The sequence below is a fragment of the Pyrus communis genome, chromosome 11, assembly GCF_963583255.1.
Source record: "Pyrus communis chromosome 11, drPyrComm1.1, whole genome shotgun sequence".
Classification (NCBI taxonomy): Eukaryota; Viridiplantae; Streptophyta; class Magnoliopsida; order Rosales; family Rosaceae; genus Pyrus; species Pyrus communis.
This window is the reverse complement of record NC_084813.1, coordinates 21,634,916-21,658,162: the sequence shown is the minus strand read 5'-3', so window position 1 is coordinate 21,658,162 and position 23,247 is coordinate 21,634,916. Positions and strand designations below refer to the sequence as shown.

The following is a 23,247-nucleotide window of genomic DNA, read 5'->3' as shown; positions in this document are numbered from 1 at the left end:
TGCTCAAGCTACATCCAATTGCATCATGGATACATATTAAAGGCTCAACATTTATAATTAAGCTATCTATTTAGCCGCTCCTTCAATTAATTATCAGAAAATTTTCTTTTTCTTACTCAAATCAACCAAAACGGGTCGAACCCACAACAATCAAGAAATCGTAAAGCAAACCCATTACACGAATTGCATTCAAAATACCCAAAATTGACAAAGCCCATCAGGGAAATTGAGAAGAGGGATTAGAGGATGGACCTGATTCGAAAGAATGTGGGTGTCTAGAGATAGAAAGAATCCAATGTAATCTTAAAGATGATGAAGCAGAGGAACGCGAAGAATATGGAGAGGAAGAGGTAATCGACGAAGACGAAGAACTCGGTTGAGCCGTGGTTCCTCTTCTTCTTACTCTTCGCGACGCTGGGGTCCTTGGATTCTTGGTGCAATTCTTCGACCTTCGCCATCGTTGTTTTCTGACCCGGTTCACGCGGGCGAGGATCTAAAAGGGGGTTCTGGGATCTAGGTGCAAGAGATTTTTCAGATCCGGGGTTCGATCTGTAATTTTTCAAATGTTGGGTGTGCTGCTACATGATACTTGTTTGAGGCAGGCGGAGGAGGTTGGTTTCGGTTAACGCTGGTTGAATCTCGCGCGCTCTGTGGAGTGTTGGGAGGTCACGTGCACTGCATGTGATGTACAACAAGAAATGGGCCTTTCAAAGACACATTGGGCTACAGGGATGGTCGGTAATAACTACATGTTCGGTAATAAACGACCGAACTATAAAAATTATTGCGGCATATATGTGAAACTGCGATTCGTAAAGAAAATGAAGCTCATTCCGAGGAAGGAGCCAAGCAGTGTTCTCAAAACTTTCCGAAAAAGGCAGTCATTTCAACTTCAACCTCGAACAAAATCTAGTTGCAAAATCTCAATCTTCTTACCCATCTTTGTGGCACTATAATTACAAGTACACAGTTTCTCCAAGCTGCAACATGAGTTGCAGTACCTGTTGAAATTTACAGCTACTCCAATACATATACATAGCACGAGATCGCCAGGGAGATCTGACTGAATTTGAGAACGAATATAGAACACACCTGAGGGAAAATTAATTCTTCGTGTCGTATGTGTTTGGTTAGGATAACCAATAATTGCTGGTCTCCCAAGCTAGCTCATGCTGCTTCCTAGTATATGGGGGGTCTGCACATCCAATGGATGACAATCTCCCCTTTCAACGAGTATGTTACTCGCACTTATAGTATCAGATTTTTGACTTCCACACCCTAATGGGGTGGAAACAGTGGCTGTGTTGGCTGTAGAAAGCCGTCTCATTACCATGCTTTTCAAAATTTAGTCCTGCCCACGGAATCACAAATTCATTATTTGACGAATTCATAATTGGACCTAAACATGTATTGATATTCTGAAATAGGCCCTTCACTGACCGCTAACGTGGCGTACCTTTGAAGAACTGCTTGACGAAGAAGCAGAATCTGCTCCAGAAGATGCCTCAGATAAACTAGAATCTGCCTTCTCATTTGAATAACTACCCAAAGAAAATTTAATCAGTGAGAGAAGATATATGCTTATTGAAATTAACATGCATACAAAATAGGGCAGATTACACTTCTCAGAGTAGGGGTTTGCACACAGAAATTCTCGCCACATAAAAGAACTAAGATTGGAGGCTTACGTTGAGAGAATAGTAACCCAAATTAGCTCCACACAGTCCACCCAAAGAAGCCTTTGTTCAACAGGGATCAGGCCATAGGTAATGACATGAGCGAATGGCCAAAGCTTCCATCCCGCCTGTCATGCCAGTTGACTCACAGATATAAGTAGGTTACAACTTATAACATACCAAATATGCCTGTATTCGCTAAAAACTCAAACCACCACAAGCATTTAGATCAAATACAGCGTTATAACAATTTCTACTTGATTTTACTTTCTAGTTCCCCTTGATCTTTGTATATACTTTTTTCAGGTATAACACTAAGCTCTGCTGGTACGATTGCATAAGTACTCGTGAAAGAAGCAATTCTACTGTTGGTGACCCATTAACTCAAATTTCATCTTTTAGCTATACTTTTGTACTTTATGACATATTTTGTTTATCTGTTATTGTGATATGAAATATTAATAAACTTAAGCAGCATATGAAGCAAAACAAGCTATGATAACTGAGTCAGAGAACTTGACTCAGATACAAGTGAACATATCCTCAATTGTTTTTACAGAAATCCAACTCTATCTGGTAAGAAAATAATCTCGTAATCCATTCAAAACAAGCAAAAGACAATCACAAAAACAAAAACAAGACATGCAAAACTGATAAGGAAGATTTAGAAGAGTTTCTCACAGTCAGCATGGGCACAAATGTAGCCCTAAGTTCATCAAAAATCTTGGTTGGGGATTCGAAACGCAAGAACCCCAAAACCACAAAATAGATGCTGTTCCAAATCGCTGACCACACTGTTTGATCAAAGGCTATTTTGGCAGGGACAACCCACCAATCCTCCAAAGGAAAAAGAGCCTGAAAATCAGAGCCGATAATTTTAGCCATTCATAGAAACCCATCAAACAAGCTAGAAATAAGCAAATATAGACCAGAACCATCACCTCACAAAATTGGTAATAATAATGGGAAAGAGATCCATGGAAAGTAAAGCCAACAAGGCCTGATCTGAACATGCGTTTCCGGTCAAACTCCAAAAGCGGCTTCCCTTCAAAACACTTCGCATACAATAGGAAACAACTTAGAAGCCACAAACACAAGTCATGATTGAGATGAACTTTATCTAATCTTATCTGAAGAGAGACTTACTTGAGCAATCCAATCTCCTAGAGTATAGACAACCCCACTTATCACCATTTTGGCAAAAACAGGATTTGCTTTGAGAGCCTGTTCATATGCAATCCAATTGTGTTCCGGTACATATCTTAGTATCTCATAAAGTGTCCATCCCTGAAAAATGTCTCGAAAATTAAGCTTTGAAATCCAAAATACAACTACTTACTGAGGCAACCACCTTATTCAATATAGAGAAGAAAAGAACTCGATTTCAATTCAGCCCATCATTCAACCATGTATAGGTTAACTTATGAAGTATTAAGGATCAACCCCGTTCCAAAAACAAAGCTGGAAACTTTAAGCAAATTACCAAATTAAGACAAAAAAGAAAACCCTTTAAACATTCTGCAGCTTATTTGCATCAAAATCCATGAATTCACAGATAATAATTTCGATTCGGCTGATCATTCTACAAAAAGATGTTCCAAATCCGGCAGTGAAACTTAACTAAGTATAGATTAAAGTATTAAGGATCAACCAATTCCAGAATTAAAGCTGAAAACTTTAATCAATTAACCAACAAATTAAGGTAAACCCATCAGAAGAAACCCTTCAAAGATTCATATGAGCACATAATCCATGAATCCATGAACACACGTACCAATATGTACACCTATACACATGAATGAGATCACTTACATGCCAATAATCGTGGTCGATTGTGAGCAACTTAGAGACCGCAAGGGTCCCAAATCCCAGAACAATTAACGCATTAATAGCTCTGCTCGTCAGCTTATCCAAATCATCCCCCTCTCCTTTCTCCTCCGACGATGTCGAAAGAGCCTGAAATTCTCCCGACCCATTAAGCAGCAAGCCGCTATCTTGTTCCCCTGTATCCTTCTTCTTCAAGGGAACCACCTCTCTGTCCTCCGCGACCGATCCAACAGTCCAGCTTCGTTTTTTCCGGGTCGGGAAGGCCGAAAGCCGTGGTGGGTGGGGCTTGCTGGAGGTTTGGGTGCAGAAGAAGAGTGAAAGCGAGTTGGGTTTGTGAGATTGGGTGGCGAAGGAGGAGGTTGCGGGTGAAGGGAGGTTGTGAGCTGCGATCATGTTAAGGGTAGCCATTTTGTTGGGTTAATCGAGAGAGCTTTCAGAGAAATTGAGGAATTCCAATGCGATGTAAACGGCTATGTTTTTACGTGGGATTTTTTGTTGGGACTCAACTGTTTGCTTGATCGGAAAAGTAACACACGACTCTTGATTTTCGGTGGATTAGAGAAAACGATCGTGCTTGCTTTCTTTGCCATACATTGCAAATTTACACACGCTTGCTTCTACTGTTTTCCCTCTAACTCAAAATTTCTGTTGTTCTATGTTTCTGCGATAAATCTTTGAGAGTAAAATTTTATTGTTTATCGCGTCGATTGTGTTGTGTTTCATGGCATTCATACATGGACATTTGAGATGTTTCACATGTTAAGCTCCATGCTAGTGGATATTTCTATCTAATTCAAAAGCAATTAATTTTTTTTCACCATTGTGATAAATGACCACTTACTTAAGTAAAATATTGATTACAATTTTTGTTTTTGTTTTTTTGTTTTTAGGCATGAAATGAAGGTTCGAACTTGAAATGCAAAGTTGCATCAAAGGTAAAATAAAATGGAATGCATAAAAAGTTTCTTCTAACATTTACAAGATAAAATCTGGTTACAATGTTATGCCAGGAATCCTAACAAATAATTCATTGGTATCCTAACAAGTAATTCAATGTTATGCCTTGAATTGTAATGATTTCCTCTACAGAAACTATATTTTCAATGCATTAGATGATTCGTTGTATGATGTCTATGTGGTATGCAAAACAACCAATGAACTTTGGGAATCACTTGAGAAAAAATATAAAACAGGCGTTGTTGGTTCAAAGAAATTTATCGTGGGCAAATTTTTGGACTACAAAATGGTAAATTCCAAGTCTATTGTCTCTCAACCTGAAGATCTCCAGAAAATCATCCATGACATTCATGTTGAAGGGATGGTGAGGAGGATGTCGATAGGATGATGAGGAGGATGTCGATGGGGAGGTCCATCAACTGCGTTGTGCCCTTGTACTGCCTCATCCTTTTGGTACTAGGCATCTTCGTAGTAGTGCGTTGACTGATCAATCTCTTTGTTCTCTTCGGCGTCGTAGTACTAGAAGAAAAAAAGCTCATCTACCACGGTCAATGTCCATGATAGATTGCAATCTACCACGAACACTATGCCCGTTAGTAATCTGAATGTGATAAAAAGTCTTATTTTCTACCACAGGTCTTGTTCGTTGTCAAATGCAATATAATCACAACTTGTGCCCGTCGTAGATCAAGATCTAATACCACGTGCTATGGCCATTGTGAATTACAAATTGATTACGGCCAATGCCCGTTACAAAAATTTTCTCAAAAATAAAAAAAAATAATAATAAATTAGTCAATAAATAAATAAGTACATATATATAAAGATATTTATATAGAAAACTGCACATGTATTTCATAAAAGTTCACATATTCAAATATTACACTAAAGCTAATGACAAAATGAGTAGTTATAGTAAGAAATACCAAACCATTGAGTTATGCTAGAATGTACCAAAAACATGTATAGACCTTGTCTCACACAAACAAAACTTAAATCCTAGTTCCAAACTTGGTTGTCCAATGATATTCGTCTCCTATGCACTCATTTCTTCAAGAGGACAAACATCTCCAGCAAGCCAATGCACACTTCATAAATGTAATAGTTGATATTTGAATTGTAAACCCTCAGTGAATTTGAACCACCAACCACCTATGAGATAAACAAGGGTAAATATAAAGCTTAGAAATCAAAAACTCATGTCTCAAGAACATCATATACAGAAAAGTTCAAATCCACAAAGTCATTTACACAAAAGGCAAGCAATCATGATCCAAGTGAGTACATGGTGCCTGTCGAAAATAATTGATTGCGAGAATTCAAGGTTCCTTTTTTTATTTCAAACCACTTGCCATAGATTGACTTTCTTACTAAAAGAATTTTGTGACATGAAAAATAGTAGTGAAAATGTAGAAGAGTTTTGTGACATGAAAAATAACCGTGAACCTTCAGCGTGTATTGCAGAGCAAACCCCACTCTTCAACTGATTTAACATGGTTGCAACTGCTAACCAATCTCTAGCATCACCTGAATTATAAGGACCAATAAATCAAGGAATGTAAAATTCATGACCATTTCCACAAAACCCTCAAAAAGCACCAATAAAAAAAAGCACCAAATCTCACAAAACCCTCAAAAAAAGCACCAATCTCACAAAACCCTCAAAAAGCACCAATAAAAAAAATCTAAAATTCATGACCATTTCCAGAATCAGACCTCAAACAATCAGTACAATAATCAAACGATCTTACCTCAAAATGCTTTTCAAGTCCTCCTTGGTTAAGATTCATCTCGAAAAGCTTCAGGCCTTACATCTAAACCAAACACGGGACTATCTCAAACAAAATCAGAACGCAAAGTACAATCAAAATCCTTAAAATCAGTTACCCAACCCTAAATCTAATAATTTTAAGAAATACTATAGCACCAATCCAGAGAGGAATTGCGATAATACCTAAAGATCAGAGAGAGATGAAAGTAAGAGCGTTTCCTCTGCTGGGGGCTCCGAAAGAGAATTACAGGGAAAACTGATGGATTTATGCTTTAGCAACATGAATTAAAATGACAATCAAAAAGGGAAGAAAAAAAACCTTTTTGAGGACTTTGATTTTGACGACGGTTTCGATTTCCACCGGAAGGAGGCCGGCGGTCTATCTATTTGCAGCGAGGGAGAGGGAGAGGAGTGACAGTGGACGGAACCGCTTAATTTTAACTTTTTTACTAACTCCTCACGTCTATTTTCCAGTAGCGTGAAATTTGAAAGATTTCAAATTTTGGGAAATTTTCGAAAATTGTCTAGTCCCTCCTTCTGATTTTTTTTTTTTTTAAATAGTGTGAGTCATTGCACCACATTTAATGTCTGTGGTAGATAAAAAAAATGCTGTGTGATTACTAATAATATTGACCACGGTTAATACCCGTGGTGGTTTAATATTTTCATAGCATGCTAATTAAGACCGTGGTAATAAATTATTTTATTATAACGGGTCATTATTTGTACGTTGTAAAACACTGTTATCTACAACATTCAGACCAAGTTCGTGGTAAATGGTCACTTTTTATAACAAGCATATAATATCCGTGATAAAATTGATATGGTAAATGAACTATTTTCTTGTAGTTCGTTCTCTTGGTCTGCGGCATCTCCGTAGTCCAGTGCATCATTCTCTTGGTCCTTGATATCACAGTAGTCCTAGTACCAGCGTAATAAAACAATTAAAGATTAAATTCTCGAACTCACACGTATGGGAACTAAACTACACAATAGAGAGAGAGAGAGAGAGAGAGAGAATCGTATGATCGTCAAATGCGCGGCGGGAAGAATGTGATGTGGGATTGAAAGGTTGCTTTTATATGGAGGAGGTTATGATGAGATTAACAAAGGATATCTTTTCCTACCAGGAATAAGAATTGTATTTTTTTTCTTTCCTAGACAATCAGGATGCGTTTGTTGCATCGAACTATTTCAGATTGAACTAGCTTCAAGGACTAAGTTGGACTAGCTTAAACTAGACTCAGTTGGACTGACTTAGTAAAGTGTTTGGGGTAGTGCCAGATTAAGAAGAAGGATAATAAAAATAGTACTGTTCACACTGAGGAAACAAGTTTTTACTTGGGATATTGATAGATCCATAACATTTATGGGTTCCACGCCACCAAGTTTAAAACAAACAAAAATTCAGATTAATCAGCTAACCATAAAGATTGAATCTTTACTAAATTGTAAAATTGAGAAGTAAAAATCTGGGTCATATTATTTTGTTGACAATAAAATCATACAACCTTAGATATAATCATACAACAAACAAAGAGGGAAACAAATTAAAAACCTTAATCAGATAGAAAAACAGAATGAACTCGCATAAAACGCAACAACTCCAGAAGTGTAATCCGTAGGCAACTTAATGGAAGCACTGAAAATCCCATGCTGATAGAGGTCATGAGAAACAAATCCAGACCCTGCAAATACACATAGCCACCAAAAACCAAACAAAGACAACAACTTTAAGATCAAAAGACCCATGATATGCCGCCAATTCAAAAACCCAGAAACCAAAAAATCATAACCCTTTCAAATGATTCTCAAGACAGAAACCCAAAAGGGAAACGATTACAAACCTGTTCATTCGTCTAGTGAGAGATGGACGAATATCCCGTCTCTAAGGATCATCAAATTGTCAAGAAAAATAGCAGAAAAATTGAAAACAAATGGGTAGCAATCAATTAAAAAACACACCCAATCGCACCCAATTTTTGTGATAAAAATTAAAAATTTTCAGAGACTTGGAACCCAAAAAAACAAAATTGATAAAAAAACCAATAATAATTTCAGATCTGCAAAACCAATTCGAAGAGGAACAGGATGATGACGAGTAGGGGTTCGGTGCGTTTTCGAGTGAAATCGTAACCGAAACCGAAATTTTTTGCAATGTGGTTTTGAAGCCAAAACCAAAATGAAACCAAATGGTTCAGTTCGTTGCGGTTTCAAACGGTTTCGGTTTGGTTTTTGAGAAAAAAAATGTCACAATTTGAAACCGAACCAATAAAACGAAAGAAACAAGATAAAAGACCAACCAAGAAGAATCATACAACAAAAATCCCCAAACGGGAATTCGAGATAAGTATCAGCCCTCCAACTTCAAAGAAGAAAGAAAAAAAAAATCATACATCCACAGCAAATCAGACTGTTTAAAAAACTAAGTGCTCCATCCTCAGATGTTCTATAAGCAGCAAAATCAAGCAAGCTCGAGCAAATAAAAACATAACCAGAAACAATAAGATGTTCACAGAAGACAAAGAACACATCCATGACAAACCAAATAAAAGGACTACATGGTTTCTCATTAATTTTCTTTGAGTTAAGAAAGAATTACCATTCCCCAGCAAACCAAATCATTATAACATTAATGGAAATTGAAACAAAAACTTGAGGTATCACTGTATTAAAGAACGACAAAGAAAAAAAGGCCTAAATCTGATCCAAATTATAACATAGAAAAAAAAGCCTAAATCTGATCCAAATTGTAACGTCTAAATTCTCAGCACCCTTAGGCTTAAAAGTCCTTGTTGCACTAGGATTCAACTAACTTACCCTTATTCAAACCAAACCTCTTCGTAATAGGATTGGGTCGTCCTTCACTGGACGGCCCATAACAAAATTCAAGATAAATGCTACTAGGCCAAAATGACTTGATAAGTTCATATTTATATATATTTTACATCAAATTCACTTGTCTTTTCTTAGTTAGTTCCTTATATTTTTGAGTTATTTACTTTGTTTTTGTGTTTTGTAGGATTTGTCAAGCAAAGAAAAGAAAAATAGCACAAGTGGGATTTTAAGTAACAAGTTCGTCAAAACTGCCTGTGCAGATCAGCTGACTTTGGAAGCAAGTTGCGAACAACTCAGAATGAATTAGAGAATGAGCCTTATATTCTTGGAAAGCTTCAGATGTCTATTTTCTGGAGCATTTTGCTAATTGTTAATATCATTTTTCTAGAAGAAGTTATGGCTATTTAAACACTAAACGGTTCACAAGAGATTGAGCAGTTTGTAACTGCAATGAAAGTAATAAACCCAATAAATCTAGCAGCCAAAGCTGATGTAACCAAGAACAAGTCAGCTGACACCTATTCAAATATCAAAGGAAATGGAATTAAAGATGAGGATTAAGAGGGAGTAATTGGCATAAAGGCTACCTAAAGAGTTACAATTGTTTGACCATTTCCTCTAATTTATTATCATCACTAAATGGCTATTAGTGGGTGAGTTAAGGAGAAGAAAATGGGGCAGGAAGTTAAAAAGGGAAAAAGGTTGCAGGTTGCAGCGGCAAGAAGGAGGAATATGAGAATAATATTAAAAAAAATTAAAAGATGCAAAGGGAATGAAATTTTTTAGAGAAAAGGAAGAAGGCAAGGTAGCAACACCATTGGAAAGGAAGGAAGGAGGAAGATACCTCATTCGATTCTTTTGGTTCTATCTTCTTAAACTCATGTCTATCTTTTGGTTTAATTTGAGAATTATGTGTAATTCAATTTTTAGTAGTTAGGGGCTGTTTTGAAGCCCAGATTATGATTCCAAGTTTGTTATGACATTTCGTTTGAATTACTTTTATGAATGGATGAAAATTGGTTCACTACTTGTTTCATTGATGAATTCTTTATGTGTTTTCTACGGATGCATACTTAGTAAGCATATCTAGGATTCTAATGTTATGAATATGTGTGTGCCTGCCCTTGTTGAATAAGGACCTACATATGTTCTAGAGTAGTACTTGTTAATTGCGATTAACATGTGAACCAATTTCTAGGATAAGTAAGACAATGCTAGTACTTATGATGCCTTGTGTTGACTCAAACTCTTTTCGTTCTTAATGATTTTTACTTGTTAAATCTATGAACACGCCATTCTAGATTGCATGCTAGGAACTAAGTTAAGTTGAAAACGTCATTCTCTTAACATACTACATAAGAAAGAGTAATAGGTTGAGTTCTAACATTGAGCCAACTTGAGCATCTTCATCCGGAAATAAAAGGAATTTGAATGGAACATAACATGTTTGCATGATTATTTGGTGGTGGATATCACATGGGAATTCCGGTGCTCCTCAAGGGTAATTTTGTCATTTTCTGCCCAAAAATCCACGTGTTGTCTCTTGATTATTTTGGCTCCACAAATGCCCCCACACCTGTTGGGCTGCTCGCAGGAAAGATAGCAGGTGTAGAGATATCCAACTTTGATGCAGATTCTCTCTTGGACTTGGAATTAGAATTAGATTCTTCTAGGAAATGGAAATAAGTCATCTTCAAAGCCTATTTAAGCCTACCTTAAGTAGGGGATTAAATCAACTTCGGAGGGCAATTATTTATCCCTACAAGAAAGAGAGAAAGCTAGAGGATATTTGTTCCTCCTCCTTAGCATTCTTCTTTGCTTGCCTATGCAAAGAACCGTCTTTCGTTGATTTCTTTGTCTTCTTCACGCAGCACCAATGTAAGAAAAACTTAATTCTCCTTATCTTCTTCTTGGGAGGTGCTGCCATGGGGCAGCCGTTAGGGTGGTGTGGTAGAGTCCATTGCTTATGCTGCTCGGCTTGATTAAAGCCAAGGATTGGCTCGGTATGGGCAGAGGAAGTGGAGTGGCATAGGCAACAGTTTGGGTTGCCACGTTTAGGATGCTTGCCAAAAATGAGGAAACTATTTAAGTTTGATTTCTCAGCTATCGTAGATGGAGTAGTCAAGTATGGAGCTACCAAGATCAGAGCTACTAAAGATGAATTGTCAGATAAGCGAATTGTTAAGTGCAAAAGTGGTTGCTGCCCCGTGACCATTTACTGCCTAGTTGATCTTCAGGCATTCGATCTTTTGAGCTATGTGGCATTCTCGTACTAGAGAGCTTACCCAGATAGGTGTCGAGGATTTAGTTTACCCTCTCGCACTAGAAAGCAATTAGTTTACCCTATTGCACTGGAGAGCATTTAGTTTACCCTCTCGCACTAGAGAGCAATTAATTAATCATCTCGCACTAGAGAGCGAACCCATATGGGTGTCGGGGAATTGGTTTACCCTTTCGCACTGGAGAGCAATTAGTTTATCCTCTCGCACTGGAGAACAAACCCATATGGGTGTCGGGGAATTGGTTTACCCTATCACACTGGAGAGCAAACCCATATGGGTGGAGAGCAGACCCATATAGGTGTCGGGGAATTGGTTTTACCCTCTCGCACTGGAAATCAATTAGTTTATCTTCTCGCACCAGATAGTAGACCCATATAGGTGTCGAGAAATTAGTTTACCCTCTCGCATCGGTGGACAATTAGTTTATCCTCTCGCATTGGAGAGCAGACTCATATGGGTGTCAGGGAATTGGTTTAGCATGGAAGTTGTTGTCATGAGTGCAGCTGAAGAAAGCTAGACTGCTAGGATAATCGAAATAATCTTTAGCCTGCGAGGTCATGTTGGGCGATCTGCTTGAGACTTTGAACTGCTTGTGGACCCCGCGTAAAGGTGTAAGCTCAGTGAGCTGCTCCCAGAATTATTATGCCATCATTAGGTGTTTCGTTATGTGCCTTTTTGAGGCTTGGTTGGCACAAGCCACAGGGCAAGATCGGCATGGCTGAGAGCCATAGTACAAGATTAGCACAGTTATGAGCCATGGTGATAGATCAATGCAAATTTCTTCCTCATTGTTCTTGGACAAAATTGCACCAATAAAACAAATAACACCTTAGGTCATGGCCAAGAACCTCACGCACCCACGATGAATAGGGGGGCTTTGGTTGAAGAACCTCTGATGCCAAAGTTAGAATTTAGAGAGAAAAAGTGTTTGGAGAATTTTGAGTATTTAGCAAAAGTGTAGACCTAGGCTTTTAGAGAAAATGGGGTAGTATATATAGGGCATGGGGGAAGAAGGTGGCCGACCTTTTGTGGTGGTTTTTAGTGTATTTTGTAGTTAATTGGTAGTTTAATTAGCCATTAATAGATTAATTAGGTAATAAATCTATTAATTAGCTAATTAACATAATTTAAAAGGAATGTTTTGGGGGTTACCATGTGGAGAAGATGGATGAAATAGGTTTTGAATAAATACCTATTTTGGGCACTTTTGACTTGATTGTGGTATGATTGTCCACTGCTTGTGCGCGGGAATTCCGGTGCTTTTCAGGGGTAATTTTGTCCTTTCCACCAAAAAAATCCACGCGTTATCTCTTGATTATTTTTAGCTCCACAGGTGTATCTCTGTGTGTCTAGTGTCTTCATATAAAATTTTGTGGACTTTAGGTAAGTGTAAGTCGGTCTAATAATTATTTTTCGATGGCTGGTCAGTAGGGACAACAACCCAATTTTTGTGACATTTTAAGTAGTTAGATAAAACAATCTTACGCGGGAAAGACCCTTACTTTCATATGCCACAATTGACAAAACTTAATGTTAATAAGGAAAATCAATAGGACATTTGTGTACTACTTTGTGGTGTGCTTTTAATCTTATTAAACTATATGCATACTCGAAGGTCCAAGAGCATTGATCTAGTTTCTTATGATCTTGAGCTTGAACGAACACTTCGACAGCTTCAAAGAAAAATCAAGCAGAAGCATGCATCAGTTCTTTATCACCATTTTCTCTACCACATTTGAGTTCGGAAGAAGAGGAAGACCCACAAGAAGGCATGGCTGATAACCACACTTTGAGGGAGTTGGCAACACCAAATATGGATCAACAGCCATTGTGCATCACATATCCAAATGCAGAAGGAGGATTTGAGCTTAAGTCCGGCATGATTCACTACTTGCCTAAGTTCTATGGCTTCTCAACAGAGGATGCCAACAAGCATCTCATGGAATTTCACGTGGTATGCTCAAGAATGAGACCAACAAATATGGATGAGGTGCAAGTTAAGTTGAGGGCATTCCCATTTACATTAGAAGCTAAGACAAATGAGTGGCTTTACAATTTACCTCTGGGATCAATGAACACATGGAACTAGGTGAAGCAAGCATTCTTGGAGGAAAATTTTCCAGCCACAAAAGTTGCAAGCATAAGGAAAGACATATGTGCAATTCGACAACATGGAGAGCCTTTTGGAGATTACTATGAGCAGTTCATGCATTTGGTTACATCTTGTCCTAATCATCAAATTTCAGAGCATCTTCTAATACAGTACTTTTATGAAGGATTGCGTGGTACTGATCGTGTAATGTTTGATGCAGCAAGTGGAGGAGCATTCATGGACAAGACAACAACTAATGCTAAGGCATTGTTAAAGAACATTGCTAGCAACACACGACAATTTGGAGGGAGAAATGAGCTACCTCTTAAGAAAATTAATGAGGTAAGTGCTAATTCTAGTATTCAATTACAAAACTTGACTAATCTTGTGCAACAGGTTATGGTGTCTCCAAAATAGGTGTGCGGTGTATGTTCAATGATGGGACATGCCACAGACATGTGCCCTTCGTTGATGGATCAAGGTGGTCTTGAGCAGGCTAATGAGTTAGGAGGGATTCAAGGGCAACAAAGGTAAAAGTATGATCCATACTCCAACGACTATAACGCGGGATGGCGCAATCATCCACACTTAAGTGGAATAATCAAGACAATAGACAACAATATGTTCCCAACAACTATAACCGTCAACCTGGCTTCTTTTAAGCAAGACATCATGCACAATTTTAGCCTCAATAACAACAAGCTTCTAGTAAGTCTCTTGAGGATTTAATTGCTTCCTTAGCTAACTCTACTCTATCTTATCAACAAAAAATAGACAAAGCAATTGAAAACCTTGAGCACCAAATGAGTCAGTTAGTAAGTTTAATGAGGCAACAACACCAATGAGGAAGGTTGCCTAGCCAAACTGTGGTGAATCTAAATGCAGAGCAAATAAATGTTGTGACTTTAAGGAGTGGAAAAGAAGTTTTTGAGTAGCCGATGATACAAAAGAGGACAAGAAAAGATATAAATGAGCAAAGGGAGCTACAAACCAAAAATCTTGAGCAAGATGAGCCTTCAACAAAAACTGAAAAGTTTCCTAAAGGTACAGAATTGAACAAAAAAGATTCTGATAATGTAAGTAAAGAAGTTCAAAATTCATTTCATTCTTGTGTCCCTGTTCCTTTTCCTCGTAGGTTTATGAAGTCTAAGAAAGAGCAAACTGATAAGGAAATCTTGGATACTTTCCAGAAAGTCCAAGTGAACTTACCTCTTTTAGATGCCATAAAACAAGTGCCTAAGTATGCAAAGTTCATTAAAGAGCTTTGTACGAACAAGAGGAGATCTAATGATAAAAAAAACTATGGCATTAAGCGAGGAAGTATTAGCTGTTTTGCAAAGGAAGCTGCCACCGAAGTTGAAGGATGCCGGTAGCTTTACCATTCCATGTGTAATTGGAGAGAAAGAGTTTGGGAGAGCATTATGTGATTTAGAGGCATCCATCAATTAGATGCCAAATTCAATGTATGAATCATTGAACCTTGGAGACTTGAAGGAAACAAAGGTAGTAATCCAGTTGACAGATCGTTCAAATAGATATCCCCAAGGCCTATTAGAGGATGTGCTTGTGCAAGTGAATGAGCCCATTTTTCCCGCTAACTTTTTTGTTCTTGAGATGGAACATGACCCTATGCTTACTGCACTTCGTCTTATATTTGGAAGACCATTCCTTAGAACGGCGCGTATGAAGATTAATGTCTACGATGGTACCTTTGATAGGATTAAAAGCACACCACAAAGTAGCACACAAATGTCCTATTGATTTTCCTTATTAACACTAAGATTTGTCAATTGTAGCATATGAAAATAAGGGTTTTTCCCACAGAAGATTGTTTTATCTAACTACTTAAAATGTCACAAAAACTGGGTTACTGTCCCTACTAACCAGTCATCGCAAAATAATTATTAGACCGACTTACACTTATCTAAAGTCTACAAAATTTTCTATGAAGACACTAGACACATAGAGTTACACTCACACAAATTTTTGAGATTTTTGGAGTTGATTTGCTATTTAAATTAAATCGAACAAAAACAGGACAAAAACATATTTTAAGTAATAAAAATAGTTTATAGTTCACAAGTTAAGAAAAACGAGCTAGGGAAATTACTATCCACCACCAATTAATCATGCAAACATCTTATGTTTCTTTCAAATTCCTTTCATTTCCGGATGAAGATGCTCAAGTTGGCTCAATGTTAGAACAACCTATTACTCTTTCCTATGTAGTATGTTAAGAGAATGGCGTTTTCAACTTAAATTAGTCCCTAGCATGCAATCTAGAATGGCATGTTCATAGATTTAACAAGTAGAAATCATTAAGAACGAAAAGAGTTTAAGTCATCACAAGGCATCGTAAATACTAGCATTGTCTTACTTATCCCAGAAATTGGTTCACATGTTAAATCGCAATTAACAAGTACTACTCTAGAACATATGTAGGTCCTTACTCGACAAGGGTAGGCACACACATATTCATAGTGTTAGAATTCTAGATATGCTTACTAAGTAGGCATTGATGCGTGATTTATACGCACACAAATTAAACCCTCTTTTTATCAATTGTAGTATAGGTGCAAGTAGGGATCGTTCTGGACCGGGGATTAGGAGGGATTGTTAATCACTTGGATTTGACTGAAAAACATAAAAACAAAGTTAAAAACGTTCACAAAGACTCAAAGGACTCAAAACAAGTTCAAAAGACTCAAAACTGCCTAAAAACACTAACTAGGCAGTTTCTGACCTTAAACCCAATGTTGGACGAATTTAAGATTATGGCTTGATTCAAACGTAAAATAACAATATAAAACACTATACTAGACTCAAAGAATGCAAAACTAAATGCTTAAAACACTCAAACAAACCAAAAGATTCAAAACAACACAAACACACTCAAATCTGCCTAAAAACCACTTTCTGGGCAGATTTGAGCACAAACACAAATTTGGACGAATTTGTTTAACAAATTGAATCAAAACACTTATAAACACAAACTAAAAGTATTTCTAACTAATCTAACACTTTAAAATAAATGGGGATTGAGGTTTGGACGAAAATAAACTAAATGGACAGATTCTAATTAAAACAGATTATAAAAACGAAATTGACGAAATGGAATGAATGGATGATAGAATAGCTAAGGGGTTTTTCTCCACACATGTTACACTTACATAATAAAAAGATTTCCAATTGCATTTCAATAAATTATGAAACTCATCACCCCGGGTTAATTAGGTCCGCTTAAATTAACCGTCAAGTTTTCCTTAAGTTAATGAATTGGATGGGTTAGCACAACGCAATTCACAACATTCTCCAAAAGTCCTTTACGTGAACAGCACAATAAAGATACAATCAAAGATCATTAAGCATTATGAAAACTATAAGTGTTGACGAGGCATTCGTTACTATGGAATACGCATGAAACTTATGCCAAGAATTCGTTTAACGCGATTGTTTATAAGCAACCTCCACTACTTGTGAATATAAGTTCATAACGATTAGGTGAAACTCACTTATATTCTAGCGTCATATTCATGCATGAAAATTAAGCGTGCACTCTCAATAAACATACATAAATAAGTTATCAATCAAACGGTTAAACAAATTGAATCCACAACTTATGAAACACAATTAGAAGTAATCAAATCAAAATGCAAGCATAAACATTTATTTCAAATCCCCCCCTAGCCAAGGGGGGTTTAGTACCTCATACGTACAAAATAAAGAGAATCAAAGAAACACCTAAACATTCCAACAACTCAAACTTGAATTGTATGAACGTTTAGGCACTCTTCTCTTCCATTCCTCATTCGCACAAAACAAAGAGTATTGAAATTAAACATTGAAATCAAAGAAACACCTAAACATTCCAACAACTCAAACTTGAATTGTATGAACGTTTAGGCCCTCTTATCTTCCTCTTCGTTGTAGCACAAGGTCTAAGGATAGTTTGATGGTGTGAATGATTTGGGGAGTGATAGGAGCATATTTAGGCGACTTACTTAGCTTGTTTTCGTGCATCTATGTTGTTAATTCATAATTGTTTTAGTAGTTTAAGCCATTTTCGTGTGTTTTTAGGTTCATATGGCTAAGGAAGCAAAAAGATGCATTTTGGAGCATTTTGGAGCAAAATTGGGCTTGGAATGGATAGCATATGCTTGGAGCCAAAGTGTTGGACGAATTTGAAAGCCTTGTATGCACTTTGGACATAAAACAAAGGGCCTAGCCCAATCAAACAATCCTTTGAGCCATGCAAAACCTCTAGCCCAATCAACAACCCTTAGCCACATGCATTCACATGCATCATACCACCATTCACACACACATGCACTTATTCTTTCATCATTGCACCACCATTCACACACACATGCACTTATTCTTTCATCATTGCACCACCATTCACACACACATGCACTTACTCTTTCATCATTGCACCACCATTCACACACACATGCACTTACTCCTTCATCATTACACCACCTTCTCTATCTTTATTCCACATGCATTCATCATAATTCACCCTAGCTACCACCATTCACACACACATGCACTCTCAATCATAACAACCACATTCACTCTTAAACAATCACCCATATATTCTCCCATTCCCCCTATAAAAACCCATGCATTCATACACAAAAATCACATCTCATTTCATACACAACACACCATTTTTCCATTTCCCTATTAATCCAAACACCACTCCCCAAACCATTCACACCATCAAACTATCCTTAGACCTTGTGCTACAACAACGAGGAAGAGAAGAGTGCCTAAACGTTCATACAATTCAAGTTTGAGTTGTTGGAATGTTTAGGTGTTTCTTTGATTTCAATGTTTAAATTCAATTCTCTTTGTTTGTACGTATGAGGAATGGAAGAGAAGAGTGCCTAAACGTTCATACAATTCAAGTTTGAGTTGTTGGAATGTTTGGGTATTTCTTTGATTTCAAAGTTATAATAAACTAAACCCCCTTTAGCTAGGGGGTGATTCGAAATATATGTTTATGCTTGCATTTTGATTTGATTAATTCTAATTGCGTTTCATAAGTTGTGGTTCAATTTGTTTAACCGTTTGATTGATAACTTATTTATGAATGTTTATTAAGAATGCGCGCTTAATTTTCATGCATCAATATGACGCTAGAATATAAGTGAGTTTCACCTAATAGTTACGAACTTATATTCACAAGTAGTGGAGGTTGCTTATAAACAATCGCGTTAAATAAATTCTTGGCATAAGTTTCATGCGTAGTCCATAGTAACGAATGCCTCGTCAACACTTAAAGTTTTCATGATGCTTAATGATCTTTGATTGTATCTTTATTGTGCTTTTCACGTAAAGGACTTTTGGAGAATGTTGTGAATTGCGTTGCGCTAACCCATCCAATTCATTAACTTAAGGAAAACTTGACGGTTAATTTAAGCGGACCTAATTGACCCGGGGCGTTGAGAATTAATGATTTGTTGAAATGCAATTGGAAATCGTTTTATTATGCAAGTATAACATATGTGGAGATGAACCCCGTAGCTAACTTTCCATCCATTTGTTCTTTCTTTTCTTGTTTCTGTTTTCATGTTTAATTTAACTTGTTATTCAATTATGTTAAACATGTGAAACTAATTTCTTTTTAGTTAGAGGCGAATTTGAAGCCATGGACATATGTTGGTTATGATTTGATTTACTCCAGTTATGAATTCATGAACTTTAGATGTGGGTTACTTTTCTGTTTTGATTAAGAACTTGTTTATGTATGTGGGTTGAGGGTCGACACTTAATTTGCATGCCTAAGACTTGATGCTAGGATATAAGGGAATTTCACCTAATCGTTATGAACTTATATTCATGAGTAGTAAAAATCGCTAGTCACGATTGTGTTTAGTAAACCCTAGGCTGGATTAACATGCGTATTCCATAGTTATGAATGCCTAGTCAATGTTTATGATTTCCGTTGAACTTAATGATCTTTGTTGAATGTCTCTATCATGCGTATTCCATGTGAGAGACTTTGATTAGGAATAATTTGGTTGTAATGCGTATCCCATTCAATCCAATGAATCTAGGGAAATCTGAAGGTTAATTTAAGCGGACCTAATTAACTTGGAGCATTGTCATTCATCGTTTGTTGAAGTCATAACTGGAAGTCAAATTATATGCTTATGTTCATGTGTGGATAAGGAATCCTCTAACTAGTTTTTCTTCATTCTATTCCATCAATTTCGTTTGTACAATCTGTTTTGTTTCCAAGTTTCTATTTTAGTTTAATTTCGTCCAAAACCAATCCCCCATTTATTTTAAAGTGTTAGATTAGTTAGAAATACATTTATTTTGTGTTTTTACGTTTTTTTGAGTCAAATCCAAGTGATTAACAATCCCTCCTAATCCCCGGTCCAGAACGATCCCTACTTATACATATACTACAATTTGACGAAAAGAGGGTTTAATTTGTGTGCGTATAAATCTCGCATCAGGGAGTGGTGGATGAATGGAAGAGGAGTGGTGGAAATGGAAGAATGGTGTTTGGATTGTATGGGAGAGTCACGGCAAGGGTGGTTTATGGTCTACATTTCTGCAATGGATGAGTGAATATGAGAATGAATGAATGAGTATTTATAGGTGAAATGGGGGGAATATGACAGCTAGGTTGCATGTGCAAATGTTGGAATGGTATGATGAGTGAATGTGCACGACATGGGTTGTTAATTTTCTGGAATTGAATTAAAGGATGCATGTGGCTACAAGGTGTGGTGAATGATGATGAATGCATGTGAATGAAGTGGATTTTCTGATGGAATGTGCACAACAATGAGTGGTGGATGGGAGTGCATGTTGAGTGGCTTGAATTAAAGAATGGGAATGCAATCTGAAATGCATGTGAAAGCTGGAAATGGGATGGGTAGCCACGGCATGGGCTTGTTGTTAGTGAAAATGTGGCTGAATGGTTTAATTAATGGGAGTGTATGTTTGAATGATTAAAGGGACATGTGGGGGTGGAAATGATGAATGAAATGCATGTGAATGATAGCTAGATATGTTGATGAATGCATGTGACTTGTTTGTGGTGAGTGAATGTATGTGCAAAGCTGGAAATGCAATGGGAACTCACGGCATTGAGTGATTTCTGGGTGCATGTGGAATGAATGATTTCTTGGTGAGGGGATGCATGTGTTGATTAAAGGTGTTGTGTTAGGTGATGGGTGCATGTTAAGTGATAAGTGATATGATATGTGGTTATGATAAGTGATAAGTGGTTAAGTGGTGATGATAAGTGATAAGTAATTAAGTGATATGATATGTGGTGATGATAAGTGATAAGTGCATGTGGGTTAACTAATGAAGGAAATGCATGTGCAATGACAATGTGTTAGAATGGATGTGTGTTATGCATGGCATGATTGGGATTAGGAAAGGTTTAAATGTCCTAAAACTAAAGAGAACAAGGTTCCAACACTTTGGCTCCAATTAGGTCTTCAATTTCGTCCAACACTTTGGCTCCAAGCATAAGCTATCCATCCTTAGCCCAAAAGTGCTCCAAAAGTCTCCAAAATGCATCTTTTTGCTCCTTTAGCCTTTTGGACCTACAAACACACGAAAATAGCTTAAAGTACTAAAATAACTAAAGAAACATAACGTAAATGCACGAGAACAAGCCATTTAAGTCGCATGGATATGCTCCTATCAGGCATCCATAGAAAACATATAAAGACTTCATCAATGAGACAAGTAGTGAACCAATTTTCATCCATTCATAAAAGTAATTCAAACGAAATGTCATATCAAACTTGCAATCATATTTGGGGCTTCAAAACAACCCCTCACTTCTAAAAATTAGTTACACATAATTCTTAAATTAAACCAAAAGAAAGACATTAGTTTAAGAAGATAAAACCGAAAGAAGAGAATGCCAAGATTTCCTCCTTCCTTTCTTCCTTCCCCAACGTTGTTGCCTTGCCTTTTTTCCTTCCTTTCCGTTGCAACCTGTAGCCTTTTTTTTTTTTTTTTTTGCTTGACAAATCCTACAAAACACAAAAACAAAACCGTGAGGGCATGGTCGAGGCCTAAAGCGGACAATATCGTGTTACGGCGGAGTCGAGACTGGGATGTGACATAATGGTATCAGAGCCACTTTGCTGTGTGGTGCGAGTGTGCCGACGAGGACGTCGGTCTCCTAAGTGGGGTGGATTGTAACATCCCACATCGACCAACGGAGAAGGGGTGATGTGTCTTATATGTACATGCCCACCTTCTATAACACGAAGCCTTTTGCGAACTCATTGGCTTCGGGTTCTATCAGAACTCCAAAGTTAAGCGAGTTTGGGTGAGAGCATTCCTAGGATAGGTGACTCACTGGGAAGTTCTCGTGTGAGTTCCCAAAAACAAAATCGTGAAGGCATGACCGGGGCCCAAAGCGGACAATCTCATGCTACGGCAGAGTCGAGACTGGGATGTGATAACTAAAGCTTGATAAAAGAACACGACAAGCCGAGGTTACGATGGGTGAAGTGAAGTGGCTGGAACTGAAAGCCACTCTTGAAACTTTCCTTCCTTCAACCCCCCAGGATTTTTATGCTGGCTTGTATGTCGATTGACTTTTGTAACTTTACTTGTACACCCTTTGAAAATCAATAAAATCTTTTATTCTTGCATTTCCCAAGTGATTAGATAATATTTCTTTAAGAATTTTCCATTGATTGGCAATTTATGAACCAAACCAATTCGATCCCTGAGGTGGTATGCCCCCTTTGCCAAGGATTTTGTGGACGACGAATGGTCTTTCTCAATTTCACGACCATTTCCCAAATCCAGGGTCTTTTATTTGCATTGGTAACACGGTTTGCCATACTAATTCCTCTTCACCAAACGTCTTTTGACTAACTCGTCGATTATAAGCTCTCTCAACAATCTTTTTCTGCACCACTAGTAAATTATAGGCATCGAGTCGAGCTTCCTCCAAGTCCTCCAACTCTTGCCTCATGGCCTGATTATATTTGGCATTGAACAAACTACTTTGTTCGATAACTCGTAACAAGTTTATGCTTAGCTCGACTAGTAGCATGATGTCATGTCTATAAGTCAACGTATATGGGGTTATCCCTGTTACTGATCAGAGTGAAGTTCGATATGCCCATAATGCCTCGTTTAACTTTAAATGCCACATACCAGGTTTTTCTTTTATCATTTTCTCAAGGATACAGATTAAAACTTTATTACTTACTTCAGCATGTCCGTTTTCCTGTGGGTAATACAATATGGACTGAACGAGCTGAATTTTTACACTCGTCGTGTATTCTCTGAACTTGTCCGTCATGAAAATTGCGTCGTTTTCAGTTATAATCGTTTCTAGCACGCCGAATCTTGTCACGATGTTTTCATCCACAAAATTACAAACCTCTTTAAAGGTTAACTCAAATTATAACTTTGCTTCGACCCATTTGGTGAAGTAGTGCGTCGCAACGAGTATCCATGCATGCTTACTGACCCAGAAGATGGCGTAATTTTATCGATCACATTTATAGCCCATCTTCTAAATGGCCACAGTTTGGTGACCGAGTGAAGTAATTCGGTCGGGACTCTCTGTACGGGCACATGGATTTGACATTGTACACAACCTCGCGCGTATTCGATATAATCTTTCAATATACTCACCAGAAATAGCCGTGTCGAAGGAGTAACCACCGTATTTTATGTCTGGATTGATGAGCCCCGGATATTCCTTCGTGTACCTCTGTAATAGCTTGGGCGGCTTCTTTTGACCCAAGGCACAATAACAATAAGCCGTCTTCACCTTTTCGGCGTAGCTCATTT

The 23,247-nt window shown here is 37.5% G+C and overlaps 2 protein-coding genes and 1 long non-coding RNA gene across 3 annotated transcripts; 1 reads left to right on the top strand and 2 right to left on the bottom strand.

Annotated features, from left to right (window-relative positions):
* Positions 1–913: 913 nt before the first annotated feature.
* On the bottom strand, positions 914–4,142 carry LOC137707834 (uncharacterized). The gene is made up of 7 exons (XM_068446758.1): positions 3,489–4,142; positions 2,823–2,963; positions 2,618–2,731; positions 2,358–2,531; positions 1,689–1,804; positions 1,457–1,541; positions 914–1,351 (listed from the first exon to the last, which is right to left on the bottom strand). The coding sequence occupies exons 1-7, from the start codon at positions 3,909–3,911 to the stop codon at positions 1,346–1,348; spliced, it is 1,059 nt and encodes a 352-aa protein (XP_068302859.1). The 5' UTR covers positions 3,912–4,142; the 3' UTR covers positions 914–1,345.
* A 1,166-nt stretch (positions 4,143–5,308) lies between these two features.
* LOC137749176 (uncharacterized) lies at positions 5,309–6,764 on the bottom strand. The gene is made up of 4 exons (XR_011070187.1): positions 6,551–6,764; positions 6,212–6,274; positions 5,907–5,987; positions 5,309–5,612 (listed from the first exon to the last, which is right to left on the bottom strand). It is a non-coding gene; the product is annotated as an uncharacterized lncRNA (long non-coding RNA).
* Positions 6,765–13,122: 6,358 nt separating this feature from the next.
* On the top strand, positions 13,123–14,816 carry LOC137709205 (uncharacterized). The gene is made up of 4 exons (XM_068448309.1): positions 13,123–13,305; positions 13,441–13,785; positions 13,861–13,973; positions 14,579–14,816. Exons 1-4 carry the CDS (start codon positions 13,123–13,125, stop codon positions 14,814–14,816), a joined length of 879 nt encoding a protein of 292 aa, XP_068304410.1.
* The last annotated feature ends 8,431 nt before the right edge of the window (positions 14,817–23,247 follow it).

Coding starts and splice junctions, on each gene's coding strand:
- LOC137707834 (XM_068446758.1), bottom strand. CDS start 3,911: ATGGCTACCCTTAACATGATCGCAGCTCACAACCTCCCTTCACCCGCA. Junction 2,732..2,822: donor TAGGAGATTGGATTGCTCAA/GTAAGTCTCTCT, acceptor TTGTATGCGAAG/TGTTTTGAAGGGAAGCCGCT. Junction 1,805..2,357: donor CATTTGTGCCCATGCTGACT/GTGAGAAACTCT, acceptor CTGGCATGACAG/GCGGGATGGAAGCTTTGGCC.
- LOC137709205 (XM_068448309.1), top strand. CDS start 13,123: ATGGCTGATAACCACACTTTGAGGGAGTTGGCAACACCAAATATGGAT. Junction 13,306..13,440: donor ATCTCATGGAATTTCACGTG/GTATGCTCAAGA, acceptor ACATGGAACTAG/GTGAAGCAAGCATTCTTGGA. Junction 13,786..13,860: donor CTCTTAAGAAAATTAATGAG/GTAAGTGCTAAT, acceptor TCTCCAAAATAG/GTGTGCGGTGTATGTTCAAT.